This window comes from Callithrix jacchus, chromosome 6, assembly GCF_049354715.1.
Source record: "Callithrix jacchus isolate 240 chromosome 6, calJac240_pri, whole genome shotgun sequence".
NCBI lineage: Eukaryota > Metazoa > Chordata > Mammalia > Primates > Cebidae > Callithrix > Callithrix jacchus.
In genome coordinates this window covers 27,052,997-27,073,577 of record NC_133507.1, presented here as the reverse complement: position 1 = coordinate 27,073,577, position 20,581 = coordinate 27,052,997, and the positions used below count along the sequence as shown (strand labels likewise).

The window sequence follows — 20,581 nt, the reverse complement described above, 5'->3', positions numbered from 1 at the left end:
CACAGTAGGCAGGTGCCTGGGGGCCTCCTGGCCCACTTCTCTTTTTACTCATGTGGCTGCAAGAGGGACAGTTGTGCCCCCTTATTCCATCCTCCTGACGTCCTCTTTTCACCTCACTGTGTCTTTATTTTTATGGCCCTGTAGCAAACACTGTGTTTACAGATTCTGAATTATTGGGAATGAAACTCTGTCTTCTAAGTCCAAGTTTGTACAGAAAATACTCGTTTGCAACTTCCCCTTTAGGCAAAGGAAGATGCTTGTTCATTTTGGTGATTTAGTGGCAGTAAATTTGGAAAGAAATGTTGCAACTCTGCCAAATGTTTCAGAATTAAACTCCTCCCGTCATCAGGCATGTTACCTCTCATTTGATCATTGAGGAGCAAGGTCCTAGAGTCTGAATAGTACACTACACTCATGTTTTTGACATTGTTTGAGAATGAGGTACAACATGAGAAATTTTCCCAGACTGCAAAGTGTGACATTTTAAGTACGAAAGCATCATTGCTTACCTTCTTTTATTTTTTGTGTTTTTAAGAAAATGATTACAAAAACGGTCCATGTTCATTAACAAAATTTGAAAGATACAGAAAACCTTGCAAAATAAATTAAAAATTACTTATAAACCGGTTTTTAAATTTTTAAAAGGTTATGAACAGCCCCCCTTCATACCCTAGTCCAGACTCTAAAAACCGATAGAAAATATTCCAGTGCTTCTCCTCCTAGACTTTTGTATTTAAAAAATAGAGTTCATGTACATTTTTATTACATGATCTTGTTTCTTTTTAGCTTATTGTGGATGTCACAAATACCTTTCCAAATTAATACAGATTTGTATTAATTAATTCTACCTGTTCCTTTAAATGGCTGCATCATATTCTGCCAGCCATTCCCCACTGGGAATATGAATGTTGTTTTCAGTCTGCAGCTCTTGCAAAAGATACTGCCGTAGATGTCTCACATGTGAATCTTTATCCATGAATACTGGTATTTCTGAAGATAGCTCAGAGGTGCTATAGGAATAATACATTTAAGTTTTGGTAGCTACCATCAAGTTACCCTGCTGAACAGGACAGGTGTACCTTTTTTCTTACACTCCTACTGTGCCTGAACCCAGGTTCAACTGTTCTCTGCTCAAAAGCCATACAGAAGAGACAAGATTTGGTGGGAGGAAAAGCAGGTTTATTGAGAGAGCCAACAAATCAAGGTGTGGACCAGCATCCTAATGTACCATCTGAAGCCAGTAGAAATTTTAGGCTTTTTCTACATTCAGGACAGGAGGAAGTGGAGGTGGGTAGGAGCAAGAGGTAAGGGTCCCAACGAGGTTGGGAACTTCTTTGTCCTTAGTCAGGTCACATTGCTCCTATAAATCTTTAACAAAAACATAGTTAGTTGTTTACATATTTCTCCTTTAATCCCAGAGTTAGTTTCATAAAACACATGATTGTTGTTTTTTGCAATCATTATGTCATAAAAGCCTCTTAAACAAAAATGGAGTCAGTTATGTGCATTCTTTTGCTGTTTCATTGTTACACTAGTAACTCTAGATGTTTTTGTTCTTTTGCAAGTTTTGCCTGTCTGATAGTTTGTGGAGGAAGGGAATGGCATATTTTTAATTGGATTTTCCTTATTAGTGAAATTGAGCATCTTCCCTGGATATATTTGCTATCTGAATTTCCTAGTGAATTGCCTGTTCATGCTAGGTGCCCATTTTTCTACTGAGAGATTTGTGCTTTTTCTGATTTTCTCCTATGAGGTCTTTAAAATATGACGAAGGTTAGCTGTCTGATTACTGTATGTGCTACAAATATTTCCTTTCATCCTGTCATTTGTCTTTTAATTTTGTTTGTTTTTCTTGCATCATGAAGGATTTTTTTGTCTGTTTAGATAAAAGGCCCCAACTGGCTTTCCTCTTTCCCTGCTGACTCAGGGCACTCATTACGTACGCATGCGAGCTCTCTGTTCAGAGATGTCCTCGGGGCTTTTCCAAGCACATAAGGCTTTTCAGTCCCTGTCCCTGCAGCATTTGTTATTATATTTGTTGTTTGTTTTTCAGTTATTTTTATGTCTTTTTGTGTAAGGATTTGCTGTCCTACCTCCTGCTGGTAGTTGACACTTCTTGTTTCTCTCTGCTCTCTGCTTTTACACTGACCCAATCCAATCACATCCTTTTATGGTCTAGAAAACCAAACAGCACAACTTGCTGGCAGTCGTTGTCTGGGGTAAATACCCGAGGTTCATTGCCTCCTGTGGAGGAAATCAAGGACACAGACACACATAGAGTGAGTTTAAGAGTGGAGGTTTACTAGGCAAAAGAAAGAGAAAGGAGAACAGCTCTCACTCCTTCGAGGGGGAGGGGCACCCGAGTGGGACTGGCAGAGTGCCAGGGTTTTATAGATAGGCTTGAGGAGCCAATGTCTGATTTACATAGGGCCCAAAGATTGGTTGGACCAGGTGTGACATTTACCTTGCTCACCAGGAAGCTGGCCACCCCATTCTAATCTTCTGTTATGCAAATGGAATCTCTACTCATCCTGCCTCTTGTTGTCTGCTCCTTACTGTGCACCGGGTTGACAAGGAAAGGGGAAGATGGAGCCACCATGCTAAACGTGCCTAGCCTCCAGGTAGCCTTTTCCTATTGGCACAGCTGCTGGCATTCACCTGTGCAAGCTTCCAGCTTCCTTGTCTATGTCTGCAGCTCAATTTTACAGGTTGCTCTTTGTTAGAAAAGAAAATGTTTTGGGAGCCACCTTTCATTAAAAGGAAAACCTTACTGAGGACTTCCTTACCTCCGCTGTCTGTCTAAATAATTTATTCTTAACTTGCCAGCATCTTGGGTAAAAGGAAGCAAAACAGGCTGTGAATCAGGAATCAGCAGCCTTTCCTGAGTGAAGCACCTAGGTTTTAGTGCTTGGCCTCTGGTGCATCTGTCACGGCTGTACAGAGACCTTGTTCTGGTCAGCTGAGATTGGTAAAGGGGTAATTTCCAGATGAATTAAGTGCTTTTTGTGGACACTTATCTTACATGACAGGCTATGGAGGAGCTTCTGCTCTGACCTGACTGCAGGGGTGCTCAGAGCCAGAGCCCCCCCTTAAACCTAGAGCACTCTTTCCCCAGTATCTGCTGGACCCACCAAATGTACAAAGCCCAATTTTGATGAGTCCTGCTCCAAGGAGCCTTTACCAGTATCCTGCCACCAGCTTTCTAGCCACTTTGTTTGTGTGGACTTTCTCACTTTCTACTTTGTATTATGGCTATTTTTGTATCTGTTTGTCTCCCCTGCTTACCCGGCAGTCCAAGGGCTGTATTATTTAAACTCCTGAACACAGAGCTTAGAACTTGTCAGGAATTTGGGTGAATGTCGGCTAAATTCCTCTTGGCATCTCCCAATTACACCCCCTATGGTACCTCACCAGAAGGTACTACCCAGATTTACCAATATCATTACTTAACATTTTAATCTAATTATTATTGATAGAATTTATACAACTTTATATGAAAACACTAAATTTCTTTAAATGACAAGTAGGTTTGATTTCATGTTATATTTTGATTAACTGTTTAGGATTTGCTTCTGTAACGAGTGGGAAAATGTCCATGATCAATCCGTGGTGCCTGCCATGGGCACAGGAGCAGGTTCTCTCAGTTTCTGTGCTGTACCAGTGCCATGCCTGACCTGGTAGAGAAAAGGGTGAGAGTAAACATAAGATATTGGTGTCCCTCCAAAAATTCCTATGTTGAAGTCCCAACCTCCAGTACTGTTACCTGTGGAAGGAACCTGAGTTACTGCTGACATCCCTGGCAGGGGGGTTACGGGGGAGCCCTCCCCTGCCCTACTCATGCCTGTCTAACTATCTGTAACAGTGCTTCAAAATGTGGCCTTATTTGGAAATAGGATCTTTTCATATATAGTTAGTTAAGATGAGGTCATACCTACCTATTATGGTGGGTTCCTAATCTATGACTGATGTCCTTATAAAAGGGGGAATTTTGGCACAGACATGAGACACGAGGAGAATGCCATGTGAAGATTAAGGAATATTTATATTGAGCTAAGTAAATTCTGAAACAGAATGTGTTTAATGGAAATGGAAAGGTACATTTATATTGCCAAAAAGAAGAGTTCATAGTAAAACAGAGAAGTGAAATTTTATATTTGAATCCATGAAGCAAAACTGTCAGAAATACAAGAAGAAATTGGCTAAACCACCTTTTGCATTATACCTTTAAGGTACTTTTTTCAGATTTTGACAAATAAAATAAGGATTTAGAGGATTATGCAATGTAGCCAATAACCTTGATTCCAGATGCATAGGTATTAAGTGTGAAATTTAAATTTAACATTTTAATAATGTATTTTCAAAATTTTAATGAGTCTCAAACTTACAGAACTTGGAAAGGTCACTTTTTAATCACAATGCAATCTAAAAATTCATAACAAAAAGTTACATTCAAAAAAATCAGTTATTTGTGCAAAAGAACCTGTCCCAACTAACTTCAGGTGAAGGATGGAAATCAAAACGCTAAATCTATTTTGTAATTAATAAGTATGGCCCCATGCATATGAAGCGGATGTGGCTAAAACAATGTTTAGAGGAAAGCTGTGGCTGAAATATTTTTATTATTAAATGTGGGAAAACTAAAAATTTGACTTATGAATGATTAACTTGACTAATGAAAATAGAAAAAGAATAATAGAATGCCATAGGCAAACTGAGAGGATGGAATTAATGAAAGAAGTAACAATGAGAAAAATTAGGAAACAAGAGTATTATCTAATTGACAAGTAATTCTTCATCAAGACTGATAAAAGAGAAAGTCCTGGCAAGTCTAATTGTAATTTTAAAAAGAATGAAAATAAATGAATATTAAGAGTAAATAAAGTTAACAAAGTTTAAAAATTTATGAACAAATAGTGTGCATAACTTAGATTTTACGTGTTAAAACCTTTCAAAAGAAGCTAATTTCTAGAAGGAAGAATTAACCCAATTTGAATCAAAAAAAGTTTTCTTTTTTCCTTGTTTTTTTTTTTAATGAGAAAAGGTGAAAGCTAGGCAAGGAATTGAGAAAGCTGACAAAGAACTGTACCCCAAATGGTTCCAGGCCTTGAAAGCTTTATGGGCAAATTATTTAAACAGTTCCAGAGCACGAGAAAAGTTAGAAATAGACTGATTTGTAAAGTTAGCACAACTTTGAAAGAACAATGTACAAACTATGAACTCAATTTTATGCATTACGATAAAGATACTAAATATAATACTAGCAAATCAAATTAATAGTTATAGAAATACATACTAATGGCAAAAATGCTTGGGTGGTTTATCATTAGGAAATCTGCTAATGTAAATAATTAAAGGAAGAAAACTATTGACAAAAAATAAGTTTAGGAATTAATTTTAATGGATAAATATCTTTATAAACTAATAATAGAAATATATTTTCTTAACATAGATGAAATACACACTTGAAACCATAATTAATATCTTATGCAGAGTGATTAAATATTAGAAGGGTTCTCAGTAAAGTGGAGAATCTGAGAGGAATACTCACTGTTATTCAACAATGTTTTGGAGTTTCCAAGGCAATAAGGTAAGAAAATAAAATATAATTACTTAAAAGGTGGAAAGGGAAGATAGAATTAACATTGTTGGAGATATCATGATTATCTACGTGAAAAACCTAATCCAGTCTGTTAGAAAATCTGTTAGAAGATTGAGTATGAAATGTCCAAGAAATGTATGAAGAAAGTGCTCAAATGTATGAAAAAAAAGTTGTGTCACTAATCATCAGGGAAATGCAAAACAAAATCACAGTGAGGTATTATCTCACCCCAGTTAGAATGGCTGTTACCAAAAGGACAAAAAAATTAATAATGCTGATAAGGAGATGGAGAAAAGGAAGTTCTTATACACCGGGAATGTAAACTGGTAAAACCATTATGGAGAGAAGTATGACAGTTCCTCAGAAAACTACACATAGAACCACCATATGATCCAACAATCCCCACTGCTGGGTATTTAACTGAAGGAAAGGAAATCAATCAGTATATAAAGAGAAGTCTATGCCACCATGTTGATTGCAGCACAATTCACAACAGCCAGGAGTCTAGTTTTTATGCAGACATACGGTTTTATTTCTCTTGGATGTGACCTAGGAATGGATCTTGTGGTAGTTCCATGTTTAACCTCATGAGAAAGTGCTAGACTGTTTTCTGAAGTGGTTGCACTGTTTTACATTTCCACCAGCAGTGTGTGAGTGGTCCAGTTTCTCATATCTTCACCAACACATTATTGCATTTTTATGAATTATGATAACCCTTCTAATGGGTGTGAAGTTGTATCTAACTGTGATTTTGATTTCTAATTCCCTAACAACAAATGCAGTTGAGCATCTTTTCATGTGCTTATTGGCCATTTGTATATCTTCTTTGGAGTAATACTCAGGTCCTTTGCTCATTTTTTTTTTTTTTGAGACAGAGTCTTGCTCTGTCCCAGGCTGGAGTACAGTGGCACGATCTCGGCTCACTGCAACCTCCACCTCCCAGGTTCAGGCTGTTCTCCTGCCTCAGCCTCCTGAGTAGCTGAGATTACAGACATGTGCTACCACACCAGGCTAATTTTTGTATTTTTAGTAGAGACAGGGTTTTACCATGTTGGCCAGACTGGTCTTGAACTCCTGACCTCATGATCCACTCACCTTGGCCTCCCTAAGTGCTGGGATTACAGTCGTGAGCCACTGCTCCCAGCCTGCTCATTTTTAAAAAAGTAATTTCAATTTTTATTTTAGATTCAGCAGGTACGTGTGCAGGTTTATTACTTGGGTATATTGTGTGATACCGAGGTTTAGGGTATGGCTACCCACATAGTGAGCATACCCACTGCTGGGTTTTTTTTTTGCTATGAAAGTGCTTTATTAGGCCAAACTACTTACTATGAAAATGCTTTAAAATGCAGCAGGAGGAGATGTAAAGACTCAAAGAAGTGCACAGTGACAATGGCTATCAGAATACACTAAAGAATCCACACTGCTTCCCCCTTTACCTGGAAAAGGAAGCGTCTAGGCTACCTCCTCCTCATACAAGAGGTAGTTTTCAAAACTTTGCCCTCCTCCCTCCCTCCTCCCCCATCTAGTAATCCCAGTGTCTATTGTTGCCATCTTTATGTCCATGAGTACCCAATGTTTGGTTCCCACTCATAAGTGACAGCATGTGCTATTTGGCTTTCTGTTCCTGCATTAATTCACTTACAATAATGGCCTTCAGCTGCATTTGTGTTGCTGCAGAGGACATGATTTCATTCTTTTTTATGGCTGTGTGGTATTCTACGGTGTATATGTACCACATTTTCTTTATCTGGTCCACTGTAGATGGACACCCAGATTGATTTTATGTTTTCGCTATTGTGAATAGTGCTGTGATTAGGGCACGTGTCTTTTTGGTAGAACAATTTACATTTTCCTTTGGTTATACCCCATACATTCCTTTGGATAGTAATGGGATTGCTGGGTCAAATGGTAGTTGTAAGTTTTTTGAGAAATCTCCAAACTGCTATTTCCTCAGTGGCTGGACTAATTTACATTCCCACCAACAGTGTATAAGCATTCCATTTTCTCTGCAGCTTTGCCAGCATCTGTTGTTTTTTGACTTTTAAATAATACCCATTCTGACTGGTGTGAGATGGTATCTCTGTGGTTTTATTTTGCATTTCTCTGATGAGTAGTGACGTTGAGCATTTTTCATGTGTTTGTTGGCCACTCATATGTGTTCCTTTGAGAAGTATCTGATGCACCCACTTTTAAATGGGGTTATTTGATTTTTACTTATGGAATTGTTTGCTTGTTTACTTGTTGAATTGTTCAATTCCTTAGAGATTCTGGATCTTAGACCTTTGTTAGATGCATAAGTTGCAAATATTTTCTCTCATTCTGAGGCTGTCTGCCTGCTCTGTTGATAGTTTCATTTGCTGTGCAGAAATTCTTTCATTTAATTAGGTTCTACTTGTCAATTTTTTTGTTGCAATTGCTTTTGAGAACTTAGTCATAAATTCTTTGCCAAGGCTGCTGTCCAGAATGGTGTTTCCTAGGATTTTCTTCTAGGTCTTGCATTTCAATCTTTAATCCATCTTGACCATTTTTTAATTGAGGATATTTCTGTTTTTATTATTGAGTAGTAAGAGCCAAAGCCACTTTCAAAGGTCATGTACTATTTGAGGATATGGTGAGGGCAATGTTTGGAAGATGGAGAAACACCCAGTATCCAGAGGACAATATGGAGATTGCACAATCCATTTTGTCACAAGCAACACCTGTGAGCTTAATCCTAAATCTTTTCCACCTGTGAATGCCAGAGCCCTCCCCAGCCGCCTTTCTGCGGTCATGCATCAAGACCCTGGTCACACGAGTGGCAATGGCTGCAGGTTCGCTGGCAATTGGATCTCCGGCTGCTGATGAAGGTTGGTGTCAGGGCCTCCTTTATAAATGCTGGCCCCTCTGGCTTAGATGACATCCCTTCCGTGGAGAAGCTGAGCCCAGTGTCCTGAGAACCTCATACTTAGGCATATAAAGCATTCATTCCTTTAATGAATTCAGAATATCTTTACTTGAATAAATACACACTTGAATCTCATTCGCAACTAAAGATTCTTTGTCCATATTAAGACATAAACTATTTAATAAGTTGCAGCTTTCCCACTTCACTTCTGTAAAGCCAACTTGTTATTTTAACAAGTTTACCCATTATTCTACTTGGTTGATTAAAATGCATTCTTACAAATGAGCTCCCTTATGTGCTTAAAGGACTGGTATCTTCGGGCTCCATCAGGTCTCTTTCTATCCACTTCTAGGCTGATGAACCTTACAGTTGAGAATTATTTTGCTGATTGGCATAAAACCACCACTATTTTATTATATTCATAGATTTTGTGCATTAGGAATTCAGACAGGGCATGGTAGGATGGCATGTTTCTGCTCCTCAATGTCGGAGCTACTAGTCTAGAAGTAACATAGTGTCACTCCCACTGTATTTTATTGGTCAAAATAGTTGCAGAGGAAACTAACTTCAACCCTTGATGGAAGGAATAGAAAGAAAATTTATGGGTATTTGAAAAATCTGCAGTTCTCCATCGACGCTTGTTGAATGAGGAACAAATAAAGGAAGTGGATTTTGTTATCTCTAGGTAAATGGTCTCAAGTTTTATAGTCAGACTCTAATACTGAAAGATCCCTCCAAACGATAGGACTGAGAAGAACACCATTTTCTTTATGCCAGCTGGATTAGAGGGTTCTTCATGCTGTCTTCTCTGCTTCCTGTCTGGCCTGTGGCATTGAATCCTGATTCCTAAGTATGGCAAAAGTGCAGCATTTGTGCCAGCCTGGGCAACACAGAGAAACCTATCTCTACAAATACAAAAAAGTTAGTCACTGTGGTGGCACATGCCTGTTCTCCCAGCTACCCAGGAGGCAGAGTGGGAGGATGGCTTGAGCCTGGGAGGTCAAAACTGCAGTGAGCCAAGGTCACGCCACTGCACTCCAGCCTGGGCAATGGAGCCAGACTCTGTCTCAAAAAAAAAAAAAAAAAAAAAAGTGCATTTGTGCTTCCTGCCTTGTTTGCCCACAAACATACGGACATGTTTACCAGCAACTGGGGAAAGAGGTCAGGTAACTGAGAAGGAAGCTGACATTCAGGCCTCAAGTGGGGTGCTCCACACATATCTTTCTTGTGCCCTATAAGGTGAGCATTCTAATACCCATTTTAGGTATAAGGTAGCAGAGGGTCAGCGAGATTAGATCACTCTAACAGGCCCCTGTGGTGTCCACTTCCACTTTCATATCCATGTGGCTCAACTCTGACTTCAGCCACAGCTACAGTGGGCAGTTCTGTGTGAGCCCATTCTCATTTCAGGCTGACAGTATCCCAGATCATGGTGCAATGTCAGTGCACTTTATACTTTGTATTAAAGATTTATACTTTGCATCAAATCTGGAGAATTTTCAGCCAGATTTCTTCAAATGTTTTTCTGTGTTCCTTTCCAACTCCCTCAGAGACTTTAAGTGTATTAGGCCACTTGAAGTTTTCCATTGCGATCATTGATACTTGTTTCATTGAAAAAGAATATTTCTGTTACTTTCTATCTTTCATTTTGGATTGTTTCCATTGCTATGTCAAGTTTACTAATCTTCTAGCTTATCTAATATGCAGTTAAAACTGTCTACTACACTTTTTATTTTTTATTATTTTATTTTATTTTATTTTTGAGACAGAGTCTCTCTCTGTCACCCAGGCTGGAGTGCAGTGGTGCAAACTCGGCTCACTGCAACCTCTGCTTCCAGGGCTCAAGTGATTCTCGTGCCTCAGACTCCTGAGTAGCTGGGATTACAGGCATGTGTCACCATGCCTGGTTAATTTTTGTATTTTTAGTAGAGATGGGGTTTTATCATATTGGCCAGGCTGGTCTCAAACTCCTGACCTTGTGATCCACCCACCTCAGCCTCCCAAAGTGCTGGGATTACAGGTGTGAGCCATGGCGCCCAGCCCCATCTAGAATGTTTTTAAAATTTCAGACATTGTAGCTTTCATCTCCAGAAGATTGCTTTGGGTCTTTTTGCCTCTTCCACAGCTCTACTTAACTGTTAGAACATATGGAATACAGTTATAATAACCGTGTTAATGTGTTTGTTTGCTAATTCTAAAATCTGTGTCAGTTCAGCATCGTGTTTTGGCAGCTTGGACTGTTTTCCTTCATTATGGGTTGTATTTTGCAGCTTTGTTGCATGCCTGGTAATTTTTTATTTGGTGCCAGACATTGTGAAATTTAAGTTGCTGGCTTGAGAATCCTCTTAAGTCTGTGAGCTGGGAGCAGTCACCGGGCTTGTCTTACTTGTTACCCATTTCTCAGGGGTTTTGTTATTCATTACCTGATACTAGTGTCTTCTAAACCATCATTTCTTATATTTGTTTTGTTTTTGTGTGTTTTTGACAGGAAGGTAAATCTGATCTGTTGCTTCATCTTGGCTAGAAGCATAGCTCCATTGTGACTTAAAAAGCAATGACTCAAGAAAAAAGCTGCTCTCTGGATATGGAGAGCTGTCAGCGTAACTCACACCTTGCTTCCCAAATGCACCTGCTCTCAGTAGCCAGACTTACAGACCAGAGGATGTGAAAGACCTCTGTAATAATCACACCTAAAGCACTCTGGGTACCACATTTTAGGGAAATAGAGGCAATTAGAAACATTCAGAAAGCTGATAAGAATATAGAGAGTCAAACTATTTTTGTAAGAGGAACAGTTTAAATGATAGAAGGATGTTTGTCCCAGAACAGAAAAGACTCAAAAACTCAATTATACTCTTCCCTTGTCTAAAGGGCTACAGAGCAGAAGAATGTATGACTCTAAAGGCAACTCCGGGCCCAGCAGGTAAAATCTTCAAGGAGACAGGTGGACTGGGTTGTTCTGGGGATATAGGATATACTGACCACCCACCACTGGAGGAGTCCAAGCAGCAATAGATGCACATGGGATTGAAGTCTCATAAGGGTGTTGGGCTCAGTGTCCTCTAAGGACACCTCCTGCCCTGAAATTCCATTGCCATGTGGAATCCCATCTTCTTCCATCTCAGACCTTGCTGCAGTAACCCTTGTCCATCTACTGAGCAGGAGAGGACCTTCTTCATTATTGCTTGCTGCTCCCACTGTAAGTTAGTTCTGTGCTTTTGGAGCCAGCTCTTTAGTTAGCTGAGTGTTCTGCTGCTGCCCAGCCCATCTCATCATTCTAGAATCAGCTGGTCCTCTTGAAAGTGGACAGGGCTCTTAAAATTCCTGAGGGGCAAGAAACTGGACCTCCTTAAAGGCACATGTGTGCTGCTCATGTGAGTCCTGACTGGCATTTGGTGTTTGGAGGAACTATAGGTACATGGTAAGTGTCATGAAGAGCCAAGTATGCCGGAATGAAGACTTTCGATTTGTCCTCATTTCCTACAGAGGAATGGTGTGGCCAACTTCTAAGAATGATATAGACAGCAGGGTGGAGAGGAGACGATTGGAGAGCTAACTGTGACGTTGAAGCAGACAGGTTTGGTGCCCATTGTTATGTAACTGGGGAGAGGAAGGAATAGTGCAGGATGATGCTAAGAGTTCTGACTTGAGATATGCAGAACTTGAGATTTGCAGTCACTAGTACATAACAGAAGACGGCTCTAGAAGTCATAAGCAAAAAGAATTCTTGGATAAATGTTAATGGTTCCCATCAATCAAAGTGGACCAGCTTTGGGAAATGAACAGAAACCCAGGCAGCTTCCATGGATTAAAGAAGCGTGAAGCCCAATGAATATCCGTTAGTAGCCACAGGCTGGTCAGGACACTGTGCTCTGTTCTGCTGATGAATTTGAACCACTCCTTCATCTTGGAAGGGTGCAGGGAGATAAAATCTAGCTCTTTGACTTCCAGAGTGGAAGCTAGGATACTGTCTTCCACCATAATCACTCACAAAGCAGGATTTCTTTCAAGTAAGACCTAGGTTTGGCTGCTGATCAGTCCGATTAAGTGACAGATGTTACTGCTGGTAGTGGTGCTTCTAATAGGGATTATAATGTATACCAGTAAGTGATTGAGTTTTGGCGCATATGACAGAAAAACTCAAATATCAGGGCCTTAAATAAATCTATTTTAAGACAGTCTAGAGTTAGTACAGGGGCTCTGTGATGTAACGAAGGATGCATTCTCCCAGCTTGCACTCCACAATCCTTACTGTGTGGCCCCGGCTTCCCTGCCTTTTGAGATGGCTGCTAGACCTGCCCTGTCATATCTATGTTTCATATGGAAAGGAGTGTTCCCAAAAGCCCTGCCCATGACTTCTGCATCCATCTGATAGGCCAGAGTCATGCCAGTTGGACACCTCTAACTCTAATGGAGCAGGCACATCCCCTCTGAATAAATCAAGGTTCCTAAGCATGGAAGGAGAGAACGTATATAAGGTTGGTCACTAGTGGTCTTTCCATGGAGAGTAGAAAGAGGAGGATGTTTTGGTAGAAAGATTTGGGCACGATTTAGTTGGAAAGACCTGTGAGACTGAGCTAGACGTTTTCAGTAGGTAAGTGAAGACAAGATCTAGAGCTACAGAGGAACATTTTGACTACAGACATAGTCTTGGGTCTCACAAATACCTGATTAAAAATAGAGGCAATGGAGGCCAGACATGGTGGCTCATGCCTGTAATCCCAGCACTTTGGGAGGCTGAGGCAGGTGGATCACCTGAGGTCAGGAGTTTGAGAGCAGCCTGGGCAACATGACAAAACTTGTCTCTACTAAACATACAAAAATTAGCCGGGCATGGTGGCACATGCCTGTAATCCCAGCTATTTGGGAGGCTGAGGCAGGAGAATCGCTTGAACCTGGGAGGCAGAGGTTGCTGTGAGCCAAGATGGCACCACTGCCCTCCAGCCTGGGTGACAGAGTGAAACTCTGTCTGAAAGAAAGAAAGAGAGAAAGGAAGGAAGAGAGAGAAAAGAAAAGAAATAGAGGCAATGGAAAAGATTTTAAAACAGATAATACAAGGGAAAAAACTCAGGGGAATGGCAGTGCATAGAGCAGCACAGTGCTCAAGTGTGATTCATGGACCTGGGGCGTCCTGAAATGTCTTCAAGGGCACCCAAAGTTAAACCTATTCTCATAATAACACTGTGATGTTATTTGCCCCTTTCTACATGTCAACATTTGCACTGATGGCGTAAGAAGCCTTGGTGGGTAAACTTGCTGGGCCTTAGTGTGAATCATAGCAGTGATGCCAAACTGTTCTCTTTGTCACTACACACTAGCAATTAAAACATTATTTAAAAGTGTTTAAATGCCAGCTTCACTTAAGAATGTCCCTGATGAGACAGTAAAAATTAGGGGTTATATTAAGCCCCAAACGGAAAACATGCATAAAGTGACTTCCGCGGAGACCAAAGAGCAGTGACTGTGTCAGGGAAAAGCATGTAGGCTTTCTCTGGGCTGTGGGCTGAACTAAGTGTTTTTTCATGGAACATAGTTTTTGCTTGAAAGAGTGACTAACAAACAAATGGTGGTTATTAAAACTTATATATTTGGCAGATACGTTCTCAAATAAATCGAACTTGTCACTTCAAGGAAAACAGTTGACAGTCTTTATTGTCAGTGGTAAAATTCAGGTTTTCTAATAAAAAGTTGAGTCAGAAAGCTTGTGTCTGCCACCACAATTTTGACCAGTATCTATAGATGTTTCTGATGAGATAATACATGGTTGTATTAATAAGTGTGATTTTTTAAAATGTTGTGTAATGTAATGTGTTGGCATTTAGGTCTGTATAATATGGTGAACGCGTATTTCCCAAGTGACTAATACATAATGCTTAAAATCATGTGATGGATAAAGATCCATTGAAAGTGTTAGATAAACTAGCTTATTTTAATATTGTATTGAATATTACTATATGACAGTATGAAAAATTCATTAATAGAGTTTTGGATTTCATATTACAATTAGCCTTTAAGAAACTACCACTTGTCAAAATTTGGAAAAATACCAAAGAAGAACATACTCAGTATTCTGAAAAAGCTTCCCCTTTTTCTTCCTTTTCCATGTCTATGTGAGGCCATATTTTCTTCATATGCCTCAAATAAAACAACATATTGTAACAGATTGAGCACAGAGCAGATACTAGACTCCAGCTGTCCATTATTAAGTAAGGCATTAAAGAGATTTGCAAAAATGCTAAACAATAATTGAGAGGTAATTTCTTAATAGGATAAATGTGTGTACATGCGTGTTATACCTTAGTCCAAAAGGTGATATCTTATTTAGTGGAGAAACCCTGAGACATTTCCACTAGGATCAGAAACAAGGCAATAATGCCCTCTATCTCTGCTACTATTCCAAATTATAATTGACGTATTATCCCATATCACTAAATAAGGAAATTTAGAGGCAAAAGAGTGCATAAAGAAAAAGGAAAACTACCTCTATTTTTAGATTATATAATAGTACAGCTGGAAAAGCCTAGTGAATTAGTGATAAAACTGAAACAAATAATTGACTGAGTAGCACAGTGCAATGTTAATATATGAAAATCAGTAGCCTTCTTATACATAAGCAATAAGCAGAGGATATAATGGTAGAGAAAGCCCCATTTACAATAGCAAAAAGATTAAATACTTAGGAATAATTCTAAGTACACAAAGTACAAGTATATAAGGAAAATTTGAAAACACTCCTGAAAGACACAAAAGTAGGTTTAAACAAATGAGAAAACATCCCTTGTTCTTGGGAGGATAACTCAACATTATAAACATGCCAGTTCTCCTGAAGTTAATTTATAAATTTAATGCAATCCTAATAAAAATATTATCAAGCTATTTTATGGAGTCAGATAAGTTAATACTACCAAAGTTCATGTGGAAAAATATACCTTCAAGAATAGCCAAGAAAAGCTATAAGGAATAGTCCTACCAGACATTAAAACATACAATAAAGCCTCTGTAATTAAAATGGTGTGGTACTAGTGCCTGAATAGACAATTGGCCAGTGGAATAGGAGAGACAGTTCAAAATTAGACACAAACATGTATGTGAATTATATGATAAAGTTGGCTTCTCAAATCACTGCAATTTAAATAAATATTGGTGGAGTGACTGGATAGCCATTTAGAGAAAGATAAAATTAGATTCGTATCCCATAACTCACAAAAGAATAACTCCAAATTGAGTAGGGATCTAAATGTGAAAAATAAAACCATAAAAGTATCAAAGGAAAATAAGGGTGAATTTTTCTTTAAGCTTTTTATAAGAAATAGCTTTCTAACTATGACTCAGACTCCAGAGGTAATAAAAGGTTGATAAATCTTACCACATAAAATTTTTGAAATTTTTAAATCACCGCAAAGACAAAAGACAGGAGACCATCTGGAAGAACATATTCATAACATATACCACAAAGGTTTAATATCCCAAATACAGGGAATGCTTAAAAATTGAGAGGCAAAAGACCAAAATAGAAAAATGGGGAGGAGACAGGAACAGACAATTCACTAAAAAGCAAGACATAAAAATGGTCCTCAGACATACAATAATGTTCAAACTCACTGATAATTAGAGAAACACAAATTAGGACAACACTAGTAAATCATTTCTCACCTGTCAGACTGACAAACATTAAATAACGTGACAGCACGTTCTGTTGGCCAAGGCTATGGGGAAGCAGACCTCCCATACACTCCTGGTGGGAATGCAAATTGGTGCAACCCTTCTGGAGGAAAGTTTGGCAAAGTAAAGCTACGTATGTACTTCCTTTTTAGCCCAGCAACCCCACTTCTAGGGATCCACTCTGAAGATACACTTCTGATAATAATAAAACACATATGCCCAAGGTTATTCATCGCAGTGTTGTTTCTCATTGGAAAATATTGGAAGCATCTAAATGTCCAGTATTTAGGGTGGTTGAATAGAGCATGGCACATCAGTAAGATGAAGCAGTATGCAATCAAAAAAAAAAAAAGAATTGAGGAAGAGCTGCATGAATGAAAATGGAGTGAAATGAAAATGAACATGGAGGACATACTGTTCAGTGAAGTCAGTAAAGCCCAAGTGTATCTACGGTAAACAGCTCTTCATAGAAGAAAGAAGAGGACATGAGAAATGTACGTGTATCTGCACATTTCTGCAAAAGAAATGCAGCAACGATAAACCAGAAATGAAAGAGACTGGTCACCTACAGAGAATGAATGGAACAGGGATAGAAAGAAGATGGGAATGTAGTGGGGTGGGAGTGACATTTCTCCAGCTCACAAAACCATAGTGATGTTTAACGTGCCCTTCAGTGTCTGCAGTGAGGGACTGCCGCTGCACTTGTGTGACTCCATCACTGCAAACCCTTGGTCCGACCCAGTGTGGAAATATTTGCATTAAGTATCATACAGTGTAAAAGGAAAATTTCTACTTAACAGCACTTGCCTATGAAATATCAAAAAGGAGTGCTTGTTTTCACTACAGCAGTTCTAACCAACTACAGATGTTTGAGAACCTTGCACTGTGAGGGACCCAGATACGAGACCCACACTGGACCAAACAGAAGACTATTTTCTAACCCCAGTGAACAATGAGTCTTGTTTCAACCAGTTCCTTTCTATCTGGAGAACCTTTTTGTCTGGAGCACCAGTGTTGCCTTTCTAGCCCTTAAAAAACCCTGCCTTTCTACCACAAAGGGAAACACTGGTTGTGCTCCCTTGCCTAACAAGTTAGTAACCAGCCTCAGTGGTTTTTATTTGTATTTCTTTTGCCTGTGATGGTCTTTGTTTCATTCTTTGTCTGCAGATAAGAGATATTTGCATAAGCTGAAAGACCCATATCAGCTTCTTACTGAAATCTCCCAACTCAACGTTTTGTCCAAATTGTACAGATGTATAGATGAACTATTTTCATTTCATCTTCCTTAATTTCCTCTGCATCATCCACAGATGCAGATGATAATGTACCATAAAATTATCAAAAGACATCAGGCAGAGACAGAAGCAGGAACTGAGTGAGGAACTGGTTAATTCACTGGTTGGCTTCCCAGTGCTGCATGGCCAACATGCCATCTGTATTTTCGATTGCTTAAATAAAATCATGGACACCTTTCTTCTTTCCCATTCCCCTTGGGCGTATTGTTGATGACCGTGGCATTTCCCATTTCAGGAATGACCATACCTGAAGAAGACACTGATGTGGGACAAGGCAGTAAATATTGCCTCGTGGCAATTGGGAGACTCCAGGTAAGAAAAAACTCAGCCTTTTAAATCTCAAATGAAGGCTTATTGCCACAAAGTACAGAAGACTGTCGGTCTGGGTGCCTATTCTGATCACCTGTGTTCTTGGTATTTGATGGGTTTCGTGTCTCACTCTGTGGGACAAGGCTGAGGCCAAATCTATACTGTGAGCTGTAAGCAGAGTTGTGCTGCATTGAGGGATTGCATCAGCTCATCACCCATGCTTGGGGGTTGCCAGGAACTTGACATCACATCCCTGCTTCACCCCGTTGACTGTTTCCCCAGGGTCTAAGGGATAAAGCCAAGCTCATCATTATGAGGGAATGTGTTCTCTTTCCAGGTCCACGAGGGGACGTAGTTTTAGGGGCAAGAACTTGCCAGCGCTGTGCCCGCCTCCTGTCTCTCTCCATCCGGGAGATTTAACAGTCTCTGTTTTAATTATCCCGGGCGCTGGAAAGGGTCAAAAGTCAATCACTCCAGCGGAAGTTCCAAGGAACTCCTTTCATTGGCCAGAAGTCTTGGAGAAGGTGGGGGTTCCCCCCAGGTTAGAAGTCCCCTTCTTCCACACCCCTTGGGACTGCATGTTTGGGTCCCCTTCCACCCTCGTGGAAGCCATCTTTCTCTCTCCTGGATTTCCCATCTGGAGTCCTCCCTCGTGCAAATTGTCTCTCTTCTCCTTTTTTCCCCTTCTTTTCTTACCTAAATCACCTTTCTGCAATACTTCTTGGGTCTGGTATTTACTTTATGAGTTTACCACGTATCTACAGTGGTCCTCTCTCATTCTTGATATAGTGGAGACCAAGAACCTACAACATTCTCTCTGGGGAGCTGTGCCTCCCCTGCACTCCAGAAAACCCGGTTACGATGACCTCATCTCCTTCCCTTCTTCCTCTCTCACATCTTATTCCCACATAGCACCCTTCCCCTTTCCATAAACCCCCACCTCTGGGAGTGTTCACAGGCTGTTTCGCCTGGTATTCCCCTGTTCCCTTCTTCTCCTTTCAGTATTTCTTATCCCCCTTATCTGCTCATCTTTCAACACCCAGCTAAATTGTCTCCCTGATCTTAGTGTAAATCATTCATTCTCTCCTCACTGTCATAGCACTGAGCTCTACCCTCAGTTACCCTTCTTTCACTGTCTGTTGCAGGAAGTAAGTTGAGTGCTGGCTCATCCCCTGCAACTCATCAAGGCCAGGGAATGTGTCCTTTCTTTTTTTTTTTTGAGATAGAGTCTCTTTCTGTCACCTAGGCTAGGGAGCAGTGGCACTATCTCGGCTCACTGCAACCTCTGCGTCCTGGGTTAAGGCAATTCTCCTGCCTCAGTCTCCTGAGTAGCTGGGATTACAGGCACGCACCACCATACCCAACTAATATTTTGTAATTTTAGTAGAGATGGGGTTTCACCATTGCTGGCCAGGCTGGTCTCAAACTCCTGACCTGGTGATCTTCCCACCTCGGCCTCCCAAAGATTATAGGTGTGAGCCACCGTGTCTGGCCTGGAACATGTCTTTTATTGTTTGAAAATTAAACATGCTCAATGTCTCTGGACCACACAGTAACCACTCATTCAACTGGATGGTTCATTCTCCCTAGGACATTGAGGGTCTTCCCTATGCTGAAGAGGAGAGACGTACCAGACCTGGTTAAGATACACTCATCTCTCATGTTCCTGGTTTCCTAGATCTGGCCATTTTCAGACAAATGAATAGGCAGTTTCATCCATGTCTGACCAACACTGGTATTGCTTGCAGATGGGTGAAGAGAGAATCTTTGGGTAAATTCAGTTCACAAATGTATAAGCTCTAAGTATTTTAACTAGTTCCTTAGGATCGTTTGCCATCCTTAGTAAAGGGAAGTGGGAGAAGGGAAGGGGATTAGCATTTATGGAGCACCAACATGAGCATGTGCCAAGGTTGAACATGCAGTATCCCTTTGAAGCCTCGCAAACACTCTGTGAGATTATAGGTTTTATTATTCCCATTGGTTGATAAGGCAACTGAAGTTCAGAAGTGTATAGAAAGTGGTCAACGGTTACAGTTAAAGATGGGACCAGGGATAGATGTTTGAACACTCTAGAGTCATACTAAATGACATGGGAGGATCTTTGAAGTTAAATGCACGTGGATTATTATTCTCGTCTCTGTCACCATCTCCATGTCATCTCCGTCAACACCTCCTCAACTGTGGACTTTCCCCATCCCAGGTGACCAGCTCTCCTGTATGCATGGACATGAATGGGATGTCAGTGCCCACGGAGTTCTTATCCCGGCATAACTCTGATGGAATCATCACATTTGTGGATCCAAGGTGTATCAGTGTGATTGGCTACCAACCGCAGGTCAGTAGATAGTTTTGAGCTCGTGGCAGTTGGCTAGAGGTTTAATTTTTCTTAAAATATTCTTACCTCATTTGAAATACAACACAATGGCCATGTGGAGAAAAATCATAAAAATCCATTACCTTTCCTGGATAGAATGATAGATATCCTTCCAAGTCAAGAAAGGACGTTGTAAACACCTGCGCCATTAACATGGACTCTTTCTTCTTTGCCTTCGCTGTTACGTGTCTCTAGTTGATTTTTTGTAAACTGGAGTAAGATGTTCTATTAACAGGGGCTCTCTTATTAATTAATATTCATCACAAATCTCATTAATGAGAAAGACTGCAAAGCCTGGTAAAGATGCCTACCTAATTTTGCCTAACCTCTCGTTTCTCAAGTGCATTTGGAAACTGTTATTTATACAGGTGGCACATCTTTAGGTCTTTGTTCTGGACTCTTTTTTAAAAAGTCGACGTCATGAGAAACAAAAAGGCAGAAGCAATTTTCCCAGA

The 20,581-nt window shown here is 40.0% G+C and overlaps 1 protein-coding gene across 14 annotated transcripts in view; it reads left to right on the top strand.

Annotated features, from left to right (window-relative positions):
* Positions 1-20,581, top strand: part of ARNT2 (aryl hydrocarbon receptor nuclear translocator 2) — a 186,681-nt gene that overhangs the window by 117,364 nt on the left and 48,736 nt on the right. For all 14 annotated transcript variants that reach the window (XM_017973327.4, XM_078326913.1, XM_008998512.5 and 11 more), the window contains exons 9-10: positions 17,679-17,755; positions 19,953-20,087. In XM_017973327.4, coding sequence (XP_017828816.2) covers positions 17,679-17,755; positions 19,953-20,087 — 212 coding nt within the window. The remainder of the gene's footprint in view (positions 1-17,678; positions 17,756-19,952; positions 20,088-20,581) is intronic.